General features: G+C 35.6%; 1 protein-coding gene across 1 annotated transcript in view; it reads left to right on the forward strand.

The window, feature by feature from the left end:
- The window catches only part of LOC115425602 (uncharacterized), a 51,926-nt gene that overhangs the window by 5,820 nt on the left and 25,610 nt on the right, over positions 1–20,496 (forward strand). The window contains exons 4-7 of the mRNA XM_030143235.1: positions 8,469–8,526; positions 9,668–9,744; positions 13,349–13,472; positions 14,077–14,195. Coding sequence (XP_029999095.1) covers positions 8,469–8,526; positions 9,668–9,744; positions 13,349–13,472; positions 14,077–14,195 — 378 coding nt within the window. The remainder of the gene's footprint in view (positions 1–8,468; positions 8,527–9,667; positions 9,745–13,348; positions 13,473–14,076; positions 14,196–20,496) is intronic.

Consider the following 20,496-nt stretch of genomic DNA (forward strand, 5'->3'; position numbering starts at 1 on the left):
TGGACTCACTGGGTTTTCTTTATTTTCATGACTATTTACATTGTAGATTCTCACTTCTCATTGTCACCTTCAGCATGTGGATGGTGCATGGACCGCTTAGACGTCCATCTAGGACACAGATGTCAAACATGCAGCCCGGCGGCCAAATCCGGCCCGCCAAAGGGTCCAATCTGGCCCGTAGTATGAATTTTTAAAATGCAAAAATTACACTAAGATATTAACAACCCTTTTCGTTCAGGTTCCACATTCAGACCAATTCAATCTCAAGTGGGTCAAACCACTAAAATACGATCATAACATATAAATAATGACAACTCCAAATTTTTTTGTTTGTAAATGTAAATATTTTCGCGTTATTTACACTAAACAAAGTATAGTTTCGCAAAAAAAATGTAAAACAGGTGTGTGAGCCGCATTATGTCATAAATTCCCATTATGTAATAAAAGTTCAAAATGTAATAAGAATGTCACGTTATCTTGTAATAAAGCCGCAATATTAATAAACTGATGCATTTTGTAATAAACTACATCAACCCTTATGGTAGAAAATTGTTCTCACATTTATGTAGTAAGCTATTACAATTTGAGAAATTCATTACAAAATGCACTTGACACATTTTTATTTTCAGGAAAAATGTAATGTGCTAAATTAATCTTTAAACTGTGTGCTTAAAGTTCTGATTACATTACCTGTAGCTCCTGTGACTAATTTCTTCTAAATTGCTCTGAAATTATATGAATTTGGATTGTTATTACATAATGAACCATGTATTACATTTTTTTAAATAAAATGTGTCAAGTGCATTTTGTAATAAATTTCTCAATTGTCATAACTTACTACATAATGTGAAAAAATTTACTATATAATGCATTGATGTAGTTTATTACAAAATGCGTCAGTTTATTACATAATGCAGCTTTATTACAAGATGATGTGACATTCTTATTACATTTTGAACTTTTATTACATAACGTGAATTTATTACATAAAGCGGCTCAACAAGGTGTCAAACATGCAGCCCGGGGGCCAAATCCGGCCCCCCAAAGTGTCCAGTCTGGCCCGTAGGATGAATTTGTGAAATGCAAAAATTACTCTAAGATATTAACAATCCTTTTAGTTCAGGTTCCACATTCAGAACAATTCAATCTCAAGTGGGTCAAACCAGTAAAATATGATCATAATAACATATAAATAATGACAACTCCGAATTTTTTTGTTTGTAAATGAAAATATTTTCATGTATTTATACTAAAACAAAGTAAAATTTCGCAAAAAATGTAAATAAGCTGAACAAATATGAACAACCTGAAATGTCTTAAGAGAAGTGAGTACAAATTTTACAAGATTCTGTCTGTTACTAAATGTTTTGTGTATTTGTAGATCCACTGTGATCTGTAAATTATAATGTACATGGGTAAATGATAAACTGAGGCAGAATATTGTTCAAATTACACTTATTTGTTCAGTTTGTTCATGTTATTCACATCTTTTGAAAGGATAGTTTGTAGATGTAAACCTTTTCGTAATGTAAATTTACTTTTTTCGCTCTAAAACATAGAGAAAAGTTTGGAGTTGACCTTATTTATCTATTATTGTTATTATTTTACTGGTTCGGCCCACTTCATATCAAATATAGCTGAATGTGGCCCCTGAACTGAACTGAGTTGGACACCCCTGATCTAGGATATCAAATATTGCACATGGGTTCCTCTTGTTCCACCCTGCTCATACTGTGTGTGTTCTGCTTCAAGATTCATGTGGAAACTTAAGGTGTGACTTTGCATTCTTCATATAAGCTACATGTATTTGTTCGGTACACCTCCGTACTGTATTGAAGACCCCTGACCCAAATGGTTCAGTACAAACAAGTGCATCCTTACACCCCTAGTAGGTATGACTCTTGTCAGCCATTTTCTGGTCAGGGCCATCTTACTTGCCACTAAGAGTAGTCTCAATAAACATTTATCTATCTTTGTACACTTGAGTTCTTCTAAATCACTGAGGTACATGGTTTTAAAGTCAATACAAATTTTAAACTTAAGAACTGCCTCCAGGAGGCCATGGACACATCTCCAAAATGGAGCCACAGAGGGACAGTCCCAGAAGATATGAAGGTGATTGGTCATAGTACTTCCACAGGACCTCCAACAACCTGTCTGATTAGAGTACTTAAGGATTTTTACGTTAACCCTTTCATGCATAGGTCACTACAGTGGACAGTTCTTCTCCAGCTGTTCTCTTGTATATTAATGGATTTTGTTGTTTTAGTTCCATATCAGCCAACACAGTGGAAACTTAAGCATCATCCCATACACTGACATTCATACCATTGCTGTAACTGTGCTGTTCTTGATAAACCTGATCTGCAGTGACATGTTTGAATGTAAATCAAGTGCTATTTGTTAGACAAAAGGGTTTTTTTTTTTTGCATATTATCTCCATGAAGTGAGTAATTACTAGCATTAGAATATGTTAAAATGTGAGAAGACATCAGATTAGCAGCATTAAAAATGTTTTTATTTCATTGTTTTCATATCACTTTCTGATATTGGGTTTTAAACATGTTTCTTTACTTCAAAAATTAAATGCATGGATATTTTTGTAATTCCAGAGAAAAAAAACTCGATCACATTGTTTTTTTCATGGCTAAGGAGGAATAAAAACACTCAAAAAATAAATCTTGACTCAGGTTCTCACAATTCATGCATGAAAGGGTTAAGGAGCTGGGACTCTCCACCTCTGAGTGAAACCAAACCTTGTGGACTGGATGGAATCGTGTTAAACCTGAGATTCCTCCTACTGATCTATAGCTCCCTCTTGTGGTCACAGACATGTTATACAATAGGAATGAAAGGCCAGAAATAAAAAGGGGGTAAAATATTGTATTTTTTAAAAAAAACCAAAGAAAAGAAATCATGCAAAATTACAATGATAGTACAACAAAAGTCAGTAATACACTTTAGTAAAAGTAATACACCAACGCAATAATGATTTTGTGTAAATAGGTGCTTCTATGAAACTGGTTCCTAAAAACAGGACATGGGGCTAAAACTTCAAACCTGCTGTAGACTGTTATGAAGCAAGTTTAGAAGCACTTTGGGTCTATTTTAAAAAATAAATATTTACTGAGATAAAAGAGAGACTATTTTTCAGATAAAATAATTTTTTCTATTATTTTACATTATATTTAAAAATCTGCATGTAATATGGTCAAAAGGACAGAAAAATTACACGCTACTTTTTTAAAAATATCTCTTTATTCTCTCACAGGTATATGTTGGGAATTGAACTAATTATGCAAGGCAGAGTGTTTCACAAAAATGACCGCTGCTGCAAAATTATCTGCAATTTCTTTGTGTTTAACCTTTTCATGCATGAATTATAAGAACCTTAATCAAGATTTTTTTCTTGAGTGTTTTAATTCCTCTTTAGGCATGAAAAAAAAAAACAATGCAATTGAATTTTTTTTTTTTTTTTTTATGAACCTATTTTTCATGGGGGTGTAAAAATGTCCACTCACCTGGACACCATGCATTTAATTTTTGAAGCAAAGAATTATGTATTCACTGATATACTGTGCGTAAACTATGAAATACATGTTTTAATGCAGCTAATCTGATGTTTTGTCACATTTTAACATACTCTAATATTAGTTATTACTCACTTTATGGAGATAAGATGCAAAAAAAAACCTTTTTGTTTAAGAAAAACTGTTAATTACAGTCTAATATCAATAACAACAAACATGTTAGTGCAGATCAGGTTTATCTAGAACAGCACAGTTACAGTAATGGTATGAATGTCAGTGTATGGGATGATGCATAGGTGTCCACTGTGTTGGCTGATCCGGAACTAAAACAATAAAATGCATGAATATACAAGAGAACAGCTGGAGAAAAACTGTCTACTGTAGTGAGCACTACGCATGAAAGGGTTGAGTGGGCAGGTTCTGCGTGCAACGTAAGTGGACACGATGGGTTACTATTAGGTGCTGTGAACTATTTTTCCTCGTCTTTTTCTTCTTTTGACTTTGGTTGAAGAACAAAACAAAATAAATCTAATACAATAAAGTATGTTCTTTTGAATTCTACCCTTTTGACTCTAGTGTCCTTTCTAAATATGTTTCACCTTTGGGTTGTAACAGTTACATACAAAACCTGGAATGAGACTGAGATTCATGAAAAACCCACATGTCTGGGTTAGAAAAACCACTAGGATCATCAAATTTAACACAGTGTCTTTATTTATAGTGCTATATGAGACCATTTACCGCCACGTTTTCAGAACAAATACACTGACACCTAGGTAGCTTTTCATGTCCCAATTTTAGTCCTATTTTTGGCTCCAATATTTTATTAAAAATTCATAAATTTAAAACTACTGTTTTAAATTTAAAAAACTACCGGGTTTTTTTGTCTGTTTTTTTGTCTGTCTGTTAGCAAGATAACTCAGAAAGTTAAGGAAGGATTTTGATGAAATTTTCAGGAAATGTTGATACTGGCACAAGGAACAAATGATTAAATTTTGGTGATCGGGGGGGGGGGGGTACTGATGTGCCTTGGTGGAGGTCTGCGCTCTCCAAGTGCTTTTCTAGTTCTTGTTTTTTTACATTTGATTTTCATATTTTTATTGATGTATTTTCTTACAACTGTATCCTGTTGTATCACTGTAAAATGTTTAATGGGTGGAAAGACAGAAAAAACAATAAAAAGCGAGTTACAAAAAAAAATCATTAATTATGGGATGGCTCAGAGAAAGAGTATATTTTTTTTGCATTTATCTGAGGTCATCATTAGGTACATCCTGGGGGTAAATATCTCTAAATTTATCTTTTATTATTGCGTCTTAAAAGCCGGTAAAGTGCCAGGTACCAAAATGTACCTAGTTTCACAGAATCTATCATATATTAGTTATGAAAATGTAAAAATGTACAATTGGTTATGTAAAAGGAAAAAAAACAGACTGAACATGCAACTGAATCCCATAAAAAAAAAAGGTGAATCAGTGATGTGAACACAGTAAACGCCACGTGTGAGGACAACATCCAGTGTACGTACTTTGTTGGTCGCTCCATCCAAAATAACTCCAACTGCCTGGAGGCACCAGGAAAACACGTTCATTATGAGATTATTCAAGCAGTTTTTCTCACAGACTGAAAACACCAACGGGAGCGTGATGATTGCATGTGGTTGAAAATGATGAGTGATGGTAGAAGCATCAGATAAAGAAGGAACCATCGTCCACAACAAACCACAGAAACATCTGATAAAAGACGATGATAAAGCCACACAGTGACGTAACTATGACGATGACAGTGGATGTGGATGTTTCTGAGGACAGTGAACAGCTCCTATAACCTCACAGTCTTATCCAACATTCACCGTTTCAGCTTCACAAACCAGTAACAACGTAAACCTGGGTAAAGCATCATGTTAACTAAAGCAGGTATTGTATATCTGAACATTGTACATTTTGTTGATTTTCATAGTGGGGCTTTGCCACATATGTGCTGATAATATCTAGTTTAAATATGGATATATGAATATATTATTACTATATTACTAGAGAGGACAATATAGAATATTGTATGTATTATATTATATATGTGTTTTTGTTTGTTTTGTTTTGTAGTTTTTATTAATATCTGGTATTAATATCTGGTAGGATAAGTTGCCTAGTAACTATCATTAACCAATAATAAGCGTACGACGAATGATGTCATGGGAGTCTCCAAGAGTCACTAAAGACTATAAAAAGTAATAAAGGAAACTCTTTTTTGTCGGGCGTTTTCTTTTTCTCTCTGCAACGAATATGTGTTTGATGCTAGATTCATTTTGTAACTTTTTCTATTTTTGCCTGAAGCAATAAATCAAGCTCTTGTTTTAACTTTTTAAAAACCTCAAACCTTCTTTTTTGGTGAGTTCGTCCTTTCTCCTGGTTTGGTCTGTCCATCCGAAACATAACTGGTGAGTTCATTTAAATTACGCAACCCTCCCTCTGGTAAGCAGCCTAAATGGAGTAGTCCAGAGCCACCGTTGGTCCAAAGAATCTCTAGAACACGCAGCCTTTTGTCCGAGATAACCAGAGATTTTTTGGTACCGAGGTGGTTTAAATTTAACGAAACTGGGGCAGTGGTTCATTAACTGAAATAAATTGTGGTTTTTGAGATTTACTGCTTGCTTCGTGTTTACAGGGTTATTTTTGTATGTGTATGATGTAAAATAAATGCTCTCAGATTTGGTTCTGAATGTTACACAGCTTGTCTATGTTTTTGAATGACAAAGTGGAAATTCTGGATAATATACACATTTTTCTGGTATGTTTTTGAAGTGGACATTTTTGTCTTCCACAGTAATGAGTGACACCGTGAAAAAAATACAACGCATCAAATCAATGTTGATGCTGATCACTGACCTCACACTTGTAATTAATGGAAAATATTTCATTTAGTGTTTGATTTTGTTTGTTTGTTTGTTTGTTTTTGGTTTTTTTGTTTTTTTTTTTTTTTTTTTCCAAAATAGGCTCACATCCCATTAAATGGACAGTTAAAAGGTTAATATTCCAAAAAAAAACCTAACAATAAATAAATAAATATTATAATCAGGACTTAAGTTGATTTAACAACTTAAAATCAATATTAATATGTTAAAGTTTTAAAGAGGGTTTTTTGATGTGGATTTTTTTGTCTTGAATAAATTATAGAAGGTTGTTGTAAGGTTAATGTCAGAACCACATTAATATGACTACACTCTGACACACATACATGTCGGATTTACTGTTCATGTGTGACTCAAATCTGTTTTATTTCATTTCAAAATGATATGACAATCAAATACAATCAGGCTTCTTAACTCTAATCTTTTTTTTCCCAATGCACCAGATCAGGATTAATGTGACTTTTCCTTTTACAGTTAAGTGACATTTTATGAAAACGTCATGAACACACCTATGTTTCTTCATCGTAATCCTGCTCACATTATGTTCACTTTGACACTGTCCTTCATGTGAATGCTTTCTGATGTTCTTTTGTGCATGTGGTTCCATTCACTGTGGAATATGAGATTAGTGATGATCTAAAGCACAGGTGTTCAAACATGCGGCCCGGGGGCCAAATCCGACCGCCATAGGGTCCAATTCAGCCCGCGGGATGAATTTGTGAAATGCAAAAATTACACTGACGATATTAATCAATGATGTCAAAATCATTTAATTCAGGTTCCACATACAGTCACATACAGTCCCAATTACATTTCAAGTGGGTCAGACCAGTAAAATATTATCATAATAACCTACAAATAATGAAAACTACAAATTTTCTCTTTGTTTTTTTTTGGTGTAAAAAGTAAAATTACATGAAAATGTTTACATTACCAAACTAGACTTTTACAAAAAATGTGAATAACTTGAACAAACATGAACAAACGGAAATGTCTAAAGAAAAGTAAATGCAATTTTACCAATATTCTGGCCTGGTTACTGAATCTTTGTGAAAATTAATGCACATGTTGTAAATGATAAACTGATAAACCGATGGCATATATTGTTAAATTGCACTTGTTTTTCTTATGACAATTCAGGTTGCTCATGTTATTCAGATTTTTTTAGGAAACTTTGTAGATATAAACCGATCATAATAGAATTTTACTTTTTTCATGTTATCATTTCACTGGTCCGCCCACTGGAGATCAAATTGGGCTGAATGTGGAACTGAACTAAAATAGGTCTGACACCCTGATCTAAAGGATGATTATTAGACAGAGATGCTGGAAATAATGTGAGCAGGCCATGTGAGTGGGTGTGAAATGGGTGAAATGATTCTGTACTCATGCAACTCAACCATCAAAACATCTCATTTGAGAACATACTTTATCACAATGGCGTCAATGCAGGGGCTTGGTCTTAATCCTAAAAAAAATTCCAGACTTTTTCTAGACTTTTTCAAAAACTGCCATGTTTTTTCCTCCAAGACTTTGATTTATGTCCTTTTATACTTGTGTTCCAACTTTTTTGGTTGCGATTGTACTTGTTGTGTGTAGTAGAAAAGTTAATTTTAATAAACGTATGAATGATGAATGTATAATTCACAATAAATTATGTTTACTGACAGAAACGTTTCCAACACATATGAAAATCACAAAAGTGCATGGATTAAACACAGACAAATTTAACTAGAATCATTCCAGTACCGACCGGTTAGCAAAATAATATCTAGTTTTTTTATGTTATCCTCATGTATTTAATATCGTACAATATTATGTGCCTAGTACATACTCTAACAAGTCAACTATGAGAGAGACTTTTTCCCTACTTTATTAAGACTTTCACATAAATTCCAGACTTTCAAGTCTGGATAACAGCATTTCAAAATTTCGTATTTTTTTAAGAGTTTCAAGACCTGCACAAGCACCCTGCAACGGTGAAATTGATGAATGTCACAACAGTGGATTTAATGAAAGTAATACCTCACAGCACTGAGACGGAACAGAGGCCATTCTCTTCCTCTGCACTTCTTCCTGCAAGTGGAACTGACATAGAAAAAAACCAAAGAGAGGAGAGTAAGACGTCTAATATCAACAAAACGCTGATAATAATTACAGTTTCCATTATTCACAGGTTACAGATGAATACACTGCAAAAATCTAAATCGTTACCAAGTATTTTCTGTATTAAGTATTAAGATCTGGAAAATCTTATTTCAAGAAATCTTATTAACATGATTTTCATTTGTTCCATTGGCAGATTTTTTGGGGTTGAATTAAGCAAAAAAAAATCTTGAATTAAGCAAAAAAAAAAAATCTGCCAGTGGAACAAGTGAAAATTATCTTGGTAAGATTTCTTGAAATAAGATTTTCAAGATCCATTGTCTAAAAATCAGTTCTATATCTCCCTGAAAAGTTACTCTTTAGGTGATTATGTCTTATTTTATGAGTGATGAGATATTTTGACTAGAAATTGAGAAAAATACACTTGGTAAGATTTAGGTTTTTTTCCCAGTGTAACGCAAAACAAATAAAGGTAACTAGGATTAATCAGTGTTAAATACATTTAATTAAGCTGAAAGTCCTAAAACACTGATTTAAACCAACACAGGAATACGAAAAGGCAGCATCCCAATAGGATATATTTGGTTTAAAGCTTATTGTAGGAAATGCAACACTTTGCTTCTCTAATCAGAAAAGAAAGGACATAATACCCATACATTAAGTGTGATGATTTGTGTTGTTGTGGTCAATGCTGGCCAACAGATGGCAGCACAGAGCACAACGCTGATGGGATGCAATGAAAATGGAAACAAATAATGGAAAAGCATGCGAGAAAAACAACTGCATAATAAAATGTTATTTCATATGCACATATTTACATTGATCTTCTCATAAAGGCTACAACATTCACATCTGATCAGTTTAACAGCATTCTTCACCTTAGAAAAATGTGCATCTGTATTAAAATGTACCTGTATTTTTTTAAATTTTTGTATTAACACAGAGAAAATAAAGCACATAATGCATTTTCAGATTCCTGTTTCATCTTACATTTTTGCTAAAAAAAATTAGAACATACGGAAGGAGGACATTTTTATCACAATGTCTACCTTAAGATGATAGTCAGAGGATACAGATGCACAGGCCAAAAGTTTAAAGTCCTTCAGTCCTTTTCTGTGTATTTACCCCTCTGTGGATCCTCATGGTGTTGATCCGCCACCAGTTTACTGGTCCAGTACTCAGCCTCATCCTCCGGAATGTCTGGACACATGGATTAAACCACGAGAGTTAAGCAACGCCAAGCAGTACACTGAGACAATGCAGAAGATGAAATAGGATGTTTAGGGAAGTGTAAAGAAGGTGAAGAACAAGTGAAGAAGGAAAACGTAAAACAGAAATAAAGGAACAGAGGTGGAGTGGTTCCATCCACCCACTGCGTTCGGCGGTTCATTCATCTCATATTCATTGTGTGTTTAATAGATGAGGCGGAGGTTTCCTTTAGGACCCAGGAATAGAACCCCTGAGGTCTAACCCCCCAGTGAGTAAAAATTCACTCACAGTGTATTTGTAAATACTCAGACCAAGACCAGGGTCTTTATCCTAAATAAAACACTTTATTACTTAACCTGATAAACCTAATAAGTACAAAATGTTCTCAATGGTATAAGTACGACTTCAGTGCAATGCCTACAACTACATAAACACTTCATGCTAAAATGTCTCAAAAAAGTGTTGAAATGTTGGAAAGTGCTTCTGTGTGTTTTGGCAAAACTTTTCAGTTCAGAGACGATGAAAACATGCAGCTTGTTATTGATCAGTGTCAGTCCTGTGTCCTCCACGTGGACAGATCTGTCCTACATATCTAATCTCCATCTTCAGACTCTGACATTGGGTTTTTACTGCCGTCATCAGGAGATGAAAGCGAAGAGGAAATGGAACGACAGATGGAGAACAGACACTTCAGACACCCTTTGACATTAAGACCAAACAAAGCAACTGGAAAATATGGTGAAATGAAGCGGAAAAACTGGAAAAAATAACACTTAAACAACATGTGTGAGACAGAAATATGAGCTATTAAGTCATTATTCCACAGTAGAGCAGAGCGGGGTTTCAGGTTTAAGTAATTAAGTGTTTTATTTAGGTTTAAGAAAAGACCCTGGTCTGGTCTGAGTATTCACAAGTACACTGTAAGTGAATTTTTGACTTTTTTCTGTATTAACCTTTTATCCGGCAAGCGACTATTTTTGGTAATTTCCAATTACATCATAATAATAATAATAATAATAATAATAATAATAATGGATTTGATTTATAAAGCTTTTCTATGAACCAGAGGCGATTTCTCATAGACTGCAAGGGAAGCTCAGCTTCCCCTAAAATTATGAAAATTAAACGGTCAAATATGTATGCTTGTGTTGACATTTCATTATTTACAAATGTGTTAGAACACATTCATCTCACAGACGAGTTTGCTCAGAATCAGCTTCATCACAAACCAACAGACTCGATGTTGTTCACTTCTCATACATTCCCGTTGCACCGTTTTCTCATTCGATCTCTGCTCAGTGCATTTGCACGTAGACGCTCAGTGTCCATGCACTTCAATGGGACTGAGTGGAACAGTTTTTTTCATTGCCTCAAAACTGCACGGTAATTGGATAAATGCCAAGATGTTGTCCCACCCCCGGACGCCCAGCGTCTCTGTGGTGAATGCAGCTGTGGGCGGAGCTCGGCCGGGCTGGACACCGGGCTTCCACATGCTGATTGGAGGATCAGCCGACAATAAAAAAATACAATAAAACAATTTTGAACTAGAAAAGCACTCGGAGAGTGCAGACGTCCGCCAAGGCAGATCAGTCCCCCCCCCGATTACCTGCAAAATGTAATCATTTGTTCCTTGTGCCAGTATCAACATTTCCTGAAAATTTCATCAAAATCCTTCCATAACTTTCTGAGTTATCTTGCTAACAGAGACAAAAAAAACAGACAAAAAAAAAGAGGTAAAAATTTCACAAAAGTAACAAGTGTTCAGAGAACGCAAACCTCCGCCAAGCACCCCAAACAGTGTGCATGTGTGGATCGGCTATTTCTTTTTAAATTAAACAGTTTCAAGGTTGTTCCATGCAGCAGAGGAAGTTGAAGCTTGGTACCAGTCATGTGTATGTCAAATTATATTAAATTCCAATCAATATTTGTTGAGTTATAATGAAAAATGTGTCGTAAATAGGATTTTCAATGTTAAATTGAAATGTCCACAGAGTCCACATTCCACAGTGGATGTGGACAATTTTGTGCCAGATACAAGATATTGTTATAAGTTACGAGTGGATCAAATTGGAGGCTAATTGGAGTTGTTTTGAATTTTTTATGAATTTTTGAAAATTGCTCAATGACAAGAGATAGGAAAATTTGAGATTTTGTGACCTTGCTGTGACCTTGAACTTTGGCCTACTTGGCCCAAAATTTAATGGGTTGGTCCCCAGGGCCTAGGCTATCTGTGGGTACAATTTGGTAAAGATGGTGGAATAGTTTTCCCATAAAGTTGCTAACAAACAAACAAACACAAAGCAAAGTGATCATAATACTCTGGTGGAGGTAATAAAGTCCTTGTTATTTCTACCAATAACAAACTAAGGTTGAAATTTTCAAATTTCATAGTATTTCTATGAGTGAACTATAAAGGGTTAAACCAAACATGGTGAAATAGGAATAACAGTTTACTACATGCCATTTAATCCTTGAAGTTGATCATTAATAGGTGGCGTTGGAATGAACATTGGCCTAATATTCTTGATGCTCTGGACCAAACCAAATAAACGTTCACCAACTTTCCTTACAGTAACATGTCATCCGTATTCGACAGACATGTTTCATCTTTAACTAGAAGATATTCACTTTTAACTGACGTCTGTTACATGCATTTCACACGTATCATAACTTATACTTCATTTTCTTTCTCTTAGACCAGGGGTGGTCAAACTCATTTTAGTTCAGGGGCCACATTAAGCCAGATTTGATTTGAAGTGGGCCGGACCAGTGAAATAATAACATAATAACATATAAATAATGTAACTCCAACTTTCCTCTATGTTTTAGAGTGAAAAAGTAAATTATGCAATGAAAATAATTGCATTTACCAACTATCCTTTAAAACAATGTGATAACATGAACAAACTGAAATTTCTGAAGAAAACTAATTGCAATTTTAACAATATTATGTCTCAGTTTACCATTTACACATGTAAATTACAATTTACAGATCACAGTGGATCAACAAATACACAAAACATTTAATAACAGGCAAAAAATTGGTAAAATTACCCTTCAGACATTTCGAAATGTTCATATTTGTTGCAGTTATTTGTGTTTTGTGAAAAGTTAGTTTGTTTTAGAGTAATACAGTAAAATGACATGGAAAATGTTTACATTTACAAAGGGAAAAAATTGGAGTTGTGAGTATTTACGGGTTATTATGATAGTATTTTACTGGTCTGACCCACTTGAGATTAAATTGGTCTGTATGTGGAACCTGAACTGAAATGATAAATATCTTCAGTACAAATTTTGCATTTAACAAATTCATCCCAGGGGCCAGACTGGAGCCTTTGGCGGGCCGGATTTGGCCCCCGGGCCGCATGTTTGACACCTGTGTCTTAGACTATAAAATATCTTATACAAACCTCTTTAGAACATGTTTTTGTTTGTTGTGACAGTTACACACCAAACAATAGAACTTTGAATCAGCTTTAACACAGATGTTCAGATATAAGAAGCTCTAAAACTACTAAATGGTCCTGCTGCAGATGTGTTTCATGGTTTCTTTGTGTACTAAAGGTTGTGTGTCTGTGCACTAATGCGTTACCGAAGGGCAGCTCAAAGCGGGGCGTCCAGCAGAACCTGGTGTGGAGTCGGGTTGGACGTTCCACAGATCTCATCCTCCCTCATCAGAACCTCGGAGTCCAGAGACGTCCACTGTCCCGGTCCCTCCTGAAAGACAAGACCCAGATGAAAAGATAAGGAGGGACACTGATGGTACAGTCAAACACCGGCCGTTGAATTATTCACCCATAAAGACCCGGTGCTACATTTGTGGCTGTTGCAAAATACTTTTTCCTCGAAATGTATCTTTTGTTAAGTGATTTATCATGATTTAAAGGGGTCATATTTTGCTAAAACCCACTTTTATTAGTCTTTGGTACATTTATTTGTGTATTTGGTACAGAGGATTAGGGCCACTGGAAAAAAAAAAAAAAAGTTACGCTCCAATATTATTCTGAGAAAAAAGTCAGAATTCTGAGATTAAAGTCAGAATTCAGACTTTTTTCTCAGAATTCTGACTTAATCTCATAAAAATAACAAAAAAAAAATATTTAAAACAGTCAGAATTCTGAGATTTTTTTTCAGGTCACGGTAACTTCAACATCAGTGTTGGTTACCACTGGTTCAGAGGAATGAGTTTTATTTATTTATACAACAGCACAAAGAACAGGTGCATTATAAGGTTTGGTCCTTCAAAAGGAGGTTTAAATACAACTGTGCACATATGTGTACTGCTGTAACCCATGCTTTTGTGTTTGTAAAAGTGCGTCACCTCGTCCGACTGTCGGATGGAGTCCAGAGGGATCAGAGCTGTTCCGATCATCGTGTCCCATATCAACCCTTTGTTCCACAGCTCCACCACCAAACCCGACTCCAGATGGTTGATCTCACTGGGGAACAGGAAACATATCACTGTCATCAAACATGTAAGCAAAACACTAATGACTTTTACACTGTTTTAAATAAGATCAGCCTTCCATTCCTGCCAACATCATCTTGAAAAGTTCTGATATTTGTTCAGATCTGAAAACATGCTTATATTTTCTTTGTTTTTTCTTTGATGTTTGAGCATAGCTGTTGTTTCTACATTTGAAAATTTTATCTTTAGTGTTTCTTTAGTTATGTAATTAAGTTCAATTATAGGTGAATTCTATGTAAACTTGACTAACTGGATAACTTTAAGGACATTTTAAATAAGTGTTTTTAGATGTGGATGGTGTAGTTTGGGACTTCAGATGAGAGAAAATATCACACACTGTGGCTGATGGGATCCATGTCCCTTTTAATCCTGTTGTTTTGGTGAAATATCCACGACGTTTGTTCGAATTTGTTGAAAGAAATAAGTAAGAGCTCTGGACCTGGTCCTTTATTCTGGCTTTGAGGATGGTACAGGTAGAGTGGATGTGTTTTTAGATGCTCTTAGAAGCTTTAAAATTAACATTTTAACAATATCAGATGATACATTTTCAGCCTCAGCTTAGTTCAGATACAACGGCGTCGAACCCAAAGAAGTTTATGGGACAAGATACCTTAGAATCTGTCCAAAACTATCAAAACTGTCCAAACATGTCCAAAACTGTCAAAACCCACCCACACCTGTCCAAAAGGCCAAAAACTATCCAAAACTGTCCAAAACTGTCAAAAATGCCAAAAACTATCCAAAACTGTCCAAATATATCCAAACTGTCATAAACAGTCCAAACCTACCAAAAAATGTTTAAACCTACCCAAAACTGTCCAAAACAGACAAACTGGCTCAACCGTCTTCAGCCTCTGTTAGCACTAGTGCTACCATTTTCACTTTTGTTGAGTCATTTGGCTGAATTTTAAATAAATATGTTTAAATGAATTTATACAGTGTATTAATTGTACATATTAATGACCAATGTAAATGTACACACTAAATGCATTGATTTAACAACAGAAGCACTCGGAGAGTGCAGACCTCCGCCAAGACAGATCTGCCCCCCATCACCACTAAAATTTTATCATTTCTTCCTTGTGCCAGTATCAGCATTTCCTGAAATTTTCATGAAAATCCATCCATAACTTTTTGAGTTATCTTGCTAACAAACTAGAAAAGCACTCAGAGAGTGCAGACCTCTGCCAAGGCAGATCAGTACCCCCCCCCATGTCTGTCTGTCTGTCTTTTAGCAAGATAACTCAAAAAGTTATGGATGGATTTGATGAAAATGTCAGAAAATGTTGATACTGGCACAAGGAACAAATGACTAAATTTGGTGGTGATCGGGGGTGGGGGGTGTGTGGGTGGGTGGGGGGGCCCACTGATCTGCCTTAGCGGAGGTCTGCGCTCTCTTTTCTAGAAAAGCACTCAGAGAGCGCAGACCTCTGCCCCCATCACAAAATTCATTGAATCATTTCTTTCTCGTGCCAGTATCAACATTTCCTGAAAATTTCCTGAAAATTCATCCATAACTTTTTGAGTTATCTTGCTAACAAACAACAAACATGCAAACAAACAAACACACAAACACACAAACAAACAAACAGACAAAGCAAAGTGATCACAATACCTCCTGGTGGAGGTAATTACATTCAATAACTGTATGTATTTAATTCATCATATGTGTTAAATATCCTTACTTTATGTCTTCAGAAAACATTCATTACAGACTAAAATCTGTGTTCAGTAACTCTTGAGCTTCCATCACAAACAGCAATGTTGGAAAAGAACAGGTAACAGATTTAAGTGTTAAAAATGGAAGAAACAATGGAAATGTTTGATTAATGTCGTCAACATACTGGGGGGGAATCTTATATTAGCTGTGGTCTCCATTCAGAAATAGTAGTTGATGGTGATGTACCTTTACCGATGGACGACAGCGTCACAAAAACACAACTAACTAGTTATGTGTTCAGAGTAGAAACATGATGGACCGACATGGACCTGATCCCTCTGTCCATAGAAACAACTCAAACTATAAGCTGATGAAAACAGTCATTCTCATTTTCAGCTGAACACACAAATAAAAACACAATTATGAATATTAGGGTCCATTTCTTATTCACTTATTGTGTCCAATTGGTTCTTTTTCTTCACAAATAGACTCTGAATCCAGTCAATCATATATCGCTAGTGCAGTTCTGGGTGTGAACACTGATGTGAGGTTTATCATTCATTGCATTGTAGTATTTCCTTTATTTTCTGCAGTTTTAGACTCCGACTCCACCACATCTCACAGGCATATTTTATTTTTATTTCTGTATATTTGTCTAAAGTCCTCAACATTGTGACTTAAGTCCAACTTAAGCCAAGTCATGTGACTCATCCCCAACCTGGGCTGTTACACTCTTCACTGTTACATAAAATCTATTCTATTCTATCGAACAGTCACAAAAAGTACAAAACAACCATAGAACACAGGGGCTGCTTTTCTTACATCATCTTTTATCCTGTAGATCCTGAACCTAAAATGACTCTGTATATGCTTCATATAGTTGTTGAATCCAGACTGGCCTCAGTAAAGTACTTTCCTTCTCGTCAGGCCAGTGAATTATCCTCAGATAGGAAAGAGGCAGAAGGATGACAGGCGTCATATTCTGACAGATTCCTCTTAAGGAGACGACAGGCACCAAGGCCTCCCCCCTCCTCATCTACATATTCATATTTACAGTCCTATTCATATTCATATGCCTCCGTTTGGCTGTCAGTCAAATTGATGACACTTCACAGCTGGTGTGATGGATAGAAGACAGTGGGCGGAGACACTGTGTGGTTGAGTCTGTGTAGATATTTAGCAGTCAGTCATCTGAACAATATAACCAGGCTAAACCATGATGTTACCCTAGGGTCACATGATTAACATTAATACTCTCGATGATGATGATTCTCATGAAAATAATGTTTATGTTAGTCAATAATGATTATCGCAATAAATATTGGATCATTATTGACATGTTGGCTGATTTTTGGCGCTGAGTGAAAGTTGAAGAAACCAGATGGTTGTTTGTAAAAATACAACAAGTAAAATGAAGAAATAAAATGAAAAAAGACAAAAACAACTTAAAACATGTGGCAAGATGATGAAGATTGGACTGTGTTTAATGGATAAACGTCATGTGGTCTGATGAGTCCAGACTGACCCTGTTCCAGAGTGATTACCCATCATGCCTAGTGCCTACAGTCCAAGCCTGTGGGGGCAGTGATTACCCATCAGAGGTGATTTCTCATAGACTGCAAGGGAAGTTTGGCTTCCCCTAAAATTATGAAAATTAAATGGTCAAATATGTACGGTTGTGCTGACATTTCATTGACTACAAATGTGTTAGAACACGTTCATCTCAAGATAAGTTCGTTCAGAATCAGCTTCATCACAAATCATCAGACTCGATGTTGTTCACTTCTCATACGTTCCCGTTGCGCTGTTTTCTCATTCGATCTCTGCTCAGTGCATTTGTCCGTAGACGCTCAGCGTCCATGCACTTCAATGGGACTGAGTGGAACAGTTTTTTTCATTGCCTCAAAACTGGACGGTAATTGGATAAATGCCACGATGTTGTCCCACCCCCGGACGCTCGGCGTCTCTGGGGGTGAATGGAGCTGTGGGCGGAGCTCGGCTGGGCTGGACGCCAGGCTTCCACATGCTGATTGGAGGATCAGTCGAAAGGCTGAATCCCGTTTGATTGACAGCTATGTTCAGATCTACTCCTTCACTTGACAGAGTTCAGTTTAATACCGTCGCGCATTCTGCTGTGAAATCAAGAGAGAAACCACTACAAAATTACTTGTTCATTTCTTGCACTGTAAATAAAACACACTCATTGTACTTCCTTGTTTTAATTTAACATAATTTCAGCGTTTTCTTGTTTATTTAGTACGATAAGGTCACTGACCATTTTCTTAAAAAGGAACAGGGCCGAAGAGGGCCGAATTTATGTTTAAATAACTTGACTTTTTTTTTTTTTTTTTTTATGTAGCCGACAATGAGCCTCCCCTCTCTGAAAGACGAGCAGCTGCCACTGTTACCCATCATGCCTAGTGTCTACAGTAGATACCTTTGGGGTCAGTGTTCTGATCTGTGGTGGGTTCAGTTGGTCAGGTCTGGGTTCTGTAATGTTATGAGTCCATTTAATGATGGAAGTAAATGGTGTGAAATTGCAGATGTATATCAGAACAATGTCAAACCAGAATTGCCCCATATATTACTGTGTTTTGGAAGATGATTGGGGACATACTGTACCATGTGTTGGGTTATTCAATTCCACTGATTCCAGATATTCGTGATTGCTATATCTTTGTGACTTTTGGGACACTACCATTCTTAAAAAGAACAAATATCTGTTTTAAATACACTTAATAGCTGCAAAAAAAACTATAACAAGGAGCTGGGGGAAGGCAACCATTCCATCAAAGGACCAGTGGATATCCACAATTGAAGAAATATTTCTAATGGAAAAATTAATACACAGACTGCAAGAACCACAATTGGATAAAAAGTGGAATAAGTGGACTAAATTTACACAAAATCAATAGACTGACTGTTGCTACTCAGGCACATCGTTTTCTTTTGTACTCATTTGTTCTCTTGTTCGTCGGTTCTTTTTTTTTTTTTTGGTTCTTTTCTTTTTTGTTTGTTTGGTTTTTTGGTTACTGTTATAATTGTACATAAAACTCAATAAAGATTTAAGTTACAAAAAAATGAATCGCCCCATTATTCAAAGAAATATTAGTGCATAGGACTTTCCTTTTGACCAGACTATGTATTTTTGTCTGCTAACCGATGGCTCATTCTCCATAACTCATTTTTAATCAATCTTAATAAGAAAAAAATAATAACAGGACTGTCTCACTTGATATTTCCTAATATTTCCCAGTCAGATGTAACATCATACTGTCATGAGCAAACAAACAAAAGCAAGAGCAACAACAAACTAATGTAAAATAACCGCCTAATTTTTAAAAATCACTTTATCTGTAAACATGAAACATAAGACCTGCAGTAGACTGATCATAAAATAGATTCTGAAGTTGTCTATCCGTGCAGTGAAAAGACAAATGTGTTTGGAAAAGCTTACATCTGAGTCATGCCTTCCATCAAAGCCCATCATTATTGAGGGCATGGTTGTGTTGTAACAGGGACTGAAGTGTGTATTTTTATCACATGGGAACCACAACCACACACATACACATTCTATGCAGACAACAGAAAAGAAAATAGAGGAGAGAAAAAAAAAAAAGGATAATGGGCAAAGTGAGCACCCATGGCTTTATGGAAATGATGGGTTCAGACGACAGACAGAGAGCACTTTGTAGAGCAACAGGTGAAGTGAAAAACACTTTTACATCCCAACACTTGTAGTCTGACAAGAAGGTTACTATGTCTGGTTACAAGTCAGTCCACAGACCTATTTACGGGGATTATATGTAATATTCCATAACTAGCTTAAATCCACATAAATCCACTCCTATAGCTGTGGGAACATTTCCCTTAATGCATTTCCCTTACACATTTGTAGTCAATGAAATGTCAACACAACTGTACATATTTAACCATTTAATTTTCATAATTTTAGGGCAAGTCGAGCTTCCCTTGCAGTCTATGAGAAATCGCCACTGCTAGATTCTATAGTTCTGAGTAGTTTTCTTGTAACAGTGTTTTTACTTGAGTAAACCTACTCAACACACTCCGGATGTGACTCAAAGTCAGATATAAGAGAATAAACGGAACCAGACAGCAGCACATGATGGAGTAAACAGAAGGTAAAGGCTGTGATCAGACAGTGGTAAATCACTGTGATGGGTGTAACCTGATAAAAGCCGTTAGCCATATACAAACAGAGGGACGGAAAGGTTATTGGCTTTATATATAAACTTACAATTGATTTAACTGACAGAAAATAAGAGGAAAAGCAGAATACGACCTGACTCATCAAAATAGGAAGAAGAACAAAGAAGAAACAAACTAGTTTTTACAGAAAATAGCAAAAAATACACAAGTCTGTCCAAAGTTATGACATGTATTGAATAAAACAGTTTAATTGTGATCAGTTTTTATGAGTTTCTGTTTATTTCGAATATGCAACGAAACATTGTAATCCTACTTTGGTCCTTAGAAATAAAACAAATTGCAAGAAAACATGAAAAACATATACATGAAAATAAAATATGACTTCATTCACATATTCGAAAAGGAGTGGGAGGAAGTATGACTTATTTAACAGTAATATGTT

Source organism: Sphaeramia orbicularis, chromosome 9 (assembly GCF_902148855.1).
Source record: "Sphaeramia orbicularis chromosome 9, fSphaOr1.1, whole genome shotgun sequence".
Taxonomy (NCBI): Eukaryota; Metazoa; Chordata; class Actinopteri; order Kurtiformes; family Apogonidae; genus Sphaeramia; species Sphaeramia orbicularis.